Source organism: Bison bison, unplaced genomic scaffold (assembly GCF_000754665.1).
Source record: "Bison bison bison isolate TAMUID 2011002044 unplaced genomic scaffold, Bison_UMD1.0 scf7180017864353, whole genome shotgun sequence".
In the NCBI taxonomy this organism is placed as follows: domain Eukaryota; kingdom Metazoa; phylum Chordata; class Mammalia; order Artiodactyla; family Bovidae; genus Bison; species Bison bison.
The window spans coordinates 4,995,695-4,998,918 of record NW_011494925.1 but is presented as its reverse complement, the minus strand read 5'-3'; the positions used below and the strand labels follow the sequence as shown (position 1 = coordinate 4,998,918).

The 3,224-nt window shown below is 56.5% G+C and overlaps 1 protein-coding gene across 1 annotated transcript in view; it reads right to left on the bottom strand.

Annotated features, from left to right (window-relative positions):
- The window catches only part of ZNF236 (zinc finger protein 236), a gene marked incomplete at its 5' end in the record, with an annotated part of 62,833 nt that overhangs the window by 9,342 nt on the left and 50,267 nt on the right, over positions 1 to 3,224 (bottom strand). Inside the window, 2 exons of the mRNA XM_010855095.1 lie at positions 411 to 539; positions 2,294 to 2,481. Of these exons, the coding sequence (XP_010853397.1) occupies positions 411 to 539; positions 2,294 to 2,481 (317 nt within the window). The remainder of the gene's footprint in view (positions 1 to 410; positions 540 to 2,293; positions 2,482 to 3,224) is intronic.

Genomic DNA, 3,224 nt, shown 5'->3' with positions numbered 1-3,224 from the left:
CTACCAGGCTCGTCTGTCCATGGGATTTTCCAGGCAAGAGTACTGGAGTGGGGTGCCACTGCCTTCTCCACATGCAATCTGATCACTGGGCAAATCAAGGAGACACTGGTAAACTGAAAACCAGGTCTCACAGCTTTGGTTACATCTCCTTCTGACCCGGAATCATGGCGCGAAGGAGACCCCGCATCCACCCTGGGTCCCTGCGCTTGGCGCCTGCTCATCCTCGGCAGACACGTGTTCCCAGGCACACGGAGCCCCGGCCAGCGGCTCTCCCCATCCACAGCAGACACGTGGCCCCAGGCGCACCGAGCCCCGGCCGGCAGCTCTCCCCAGGACGCTCCAAGGCCGCCCCTTCTGAAGCGAGGTGCTTTGAAAACCTTGAGAGACTTCAGACGACACGTGTGCTGTACCTGGTAGGTGATCTCCTCACAGGCGGACGACGGCTGTGCAGGGGGGCTCACCAGGATGACCTGGGGTGAGCCCGCGCCCCCCGGGCCCGAGAGAGAAGGGTCCGTGAGTAAGGCTGGGAACTGCTGACCCTGTGGAGAGGATTACTGCTTTAGCAGCTGTGACGTGACCCCACCCAGCTGTCACTAAACACGGTGATATCTGGTGGGTGCTGTGCGCTGGTTTCATAAGATGCTGACACTGGGGGAACTGGGTTAAGGGAGGGTCCATGGGATCTGTGCTATTTCTTTTAATTGACTGAAAATCCACAATTATCTCTCAAAAAAAAAAAAAAATAAAGGTTTAATAAAAACAAACAAAACCCCAGGGCTTCCCTGGCGGTCCAGTGGTTAAGACTCTGCACTTCCACTATAGTGGGCTGGGGTTCAATCCCTGGTCAGGGAAATAAGATCCGGCATGCTGCACAGCTCAGTCAAAAAAAAAAGCAACAAGAACAACAATAAAAAGTCCTGGATACAATGTCATTTACTAGCTTATTACTGGTGTCTCAATGGCTAATTTAAGTAATCTTAATGCAAACGCCCTGATTCAAAAGTCAACTGCCTAATGCAATAAATGTTGACAATTAATGATACTCACAAAAGTGGTGACCTGAATCCACTAAGAGGGTGTCACCTGAAAGTCACTTACTTTGGGTTTGTATTCTTACTTGCAGACTATTCCTTTCTTCGCTGTATTTTGATTACACTGATGTGGAAATCACACTAGTTCTCACTCCTCAAGTGCACATGCATTCTGTAAGGGCCTAAGCGGAGCAGGGTCTCCTCAACTGCTCAGGGGGCCCGGGTGGCTAAGCAACCTTGTGGGCCAGGACGAAGCCCCTTGCCTTTCAGTGTCCCGAGTCCCCTCGGGAGGGCCAGACTTGCTGGCGGGGACCTCACAGAGCAAAGGGCGTGTGTCAGGCCAAGCTTGCCGTGTGGACAGACCCAGGAGCAGGCCGAGGTGGCATCACTGGTCTGGATGGGGAGGAACCCAGTCCCCTCCGGGGTCAGAAAGCCCATGCGGCCGAGGGGGGTGCCCGGAGCGCATCTCTCCAGCGCAGAGCCTGGAGGCGGAGGCGGGGCTCAGACAGGAGCGGGGTGACCCTCTGCCTGGCTGCCCGCCCGCGGCAGCCTCCGTGCAACAGGCTGTCTGCACGTGGGGGCCAGAGGCAGGGCCCCTGTCGGAACTCCACACGGCTGCCTCACATCTACGCCTCACCAGAGCTAATCACCGCTTCTCAGGATTTCCCCAACGGGGCTCTGGAAGGTTTGTCAGCATCTTAACCTTCAATCCAGCACACCTAAATGCAGGGGTCATCTAAGAACCTAAGTGGCAAGGAATACTGGAATTCCCACACCACTGACATCAGCCGGGGTGCCTGGAAGCCCCCTCGGTGCTCCCGTCTACAGGGTGAGGGGCCTGGAAGCCCCCTCGGAGCCCCCGTCTACAGGGCGAGAAGCTGCACGTGCACGAAAACGTCTGCACAGCTAAAATCACGGATGCGAACACAGTCACAGTAAAATTAACAAGGGGGGAAGAGTTTACACTACACGATACACACATGAGCTTGTTTCTGTGAAAGTCAGAAAACGTGCATCCGTACGTGTGTGTAGAAAGGTCCAGAACCATGTACACACTCACATGCTCACTGCAGGTCCGTCAGGGGAAGCGGGTGGATCACTTATGCTTCTTTGCATTGTCTGGATTGTCTTATATTTCCCATTTGGCATCAAAAAATTACTTTTTAAATTTAATCGCAAAACCACTGGCTACGTTTTGCACAGATTCCCTCGGAAAGAAGGCGTCTCCTGGGAGGACCCCGCCAGCAGGGTGCGGCACCCACCTGAGAGGCGATGTTGAGCGTGACGGTGTCCAGCCCCCCAGACAGCAAGCCCTGGGTGTCTGCCAGGGTCAGCGTGACGCTGGCCTCAGCCCCCACCGCGGACGAAGACATGACCAGGCTCTGCGCAGAGACAGCAGACGGCGACAGCGGCGTCGTGGGAGGCAGGCTTCCAGCTGTGGCGTTAAGTTCTACAAGAGAGGCAAAGCGAGCAGATGAGTGGAGAAGCCGGTGAGTGCACGGGTGTCGGCGTGGGAAGACAGCTCTCACGCAGGAAGGAGTCGGTCACAGTCAGCATCTACAGCCCTAGGCTCGCGAGATTGCACCACCAAGACCACCACCTCTCAGATTCCGATGCTACCGCAAGGCCTTCGTGAATACCTAGGTATCTCTGAACAGACTCTGCCCCTCCAGCGTCACACAAAGGAACAAGCAGGGAAAAGAAGAGCGGAAAGGTGACCCCACGGTCCCACCCCTGTGGCCAACGCAGAAGGGAACTCAGACAAGAACTTCCAGGGCTCCATCCTCACCAGGACCCTGAGCGATGACCTGCTCCGGAGCAGACGTCTGGCGACTCTGCTCACGTTCACAACCCCACCGTCCTGCACGCCTGCCTAGCCTGAGACACGGACGCTCCGAACAGCCCTCGCAGCACCCCCTGAGCACTGTCATCCTGTGCGGCACTCCAGCTCCCTCTGCAGCCAACGAAACGAGAAAGGAGGACACTGGGACGGGGGCAGAGACGGGCCTTCTCTCCACACAACAGAGACTCATGCACCTGCTGGCAAACGAGACGGCTCGGCGTAGGGTCAGCGCCCAGATCCTGGGGGCTCCAATCAAGACACGTGTGAGCATGACACACATGCACATGCGCGTGTACACACACACAGGCCATCCTTCCACTGGTCTGACAGTGACTCGGCGCCCACTGGCT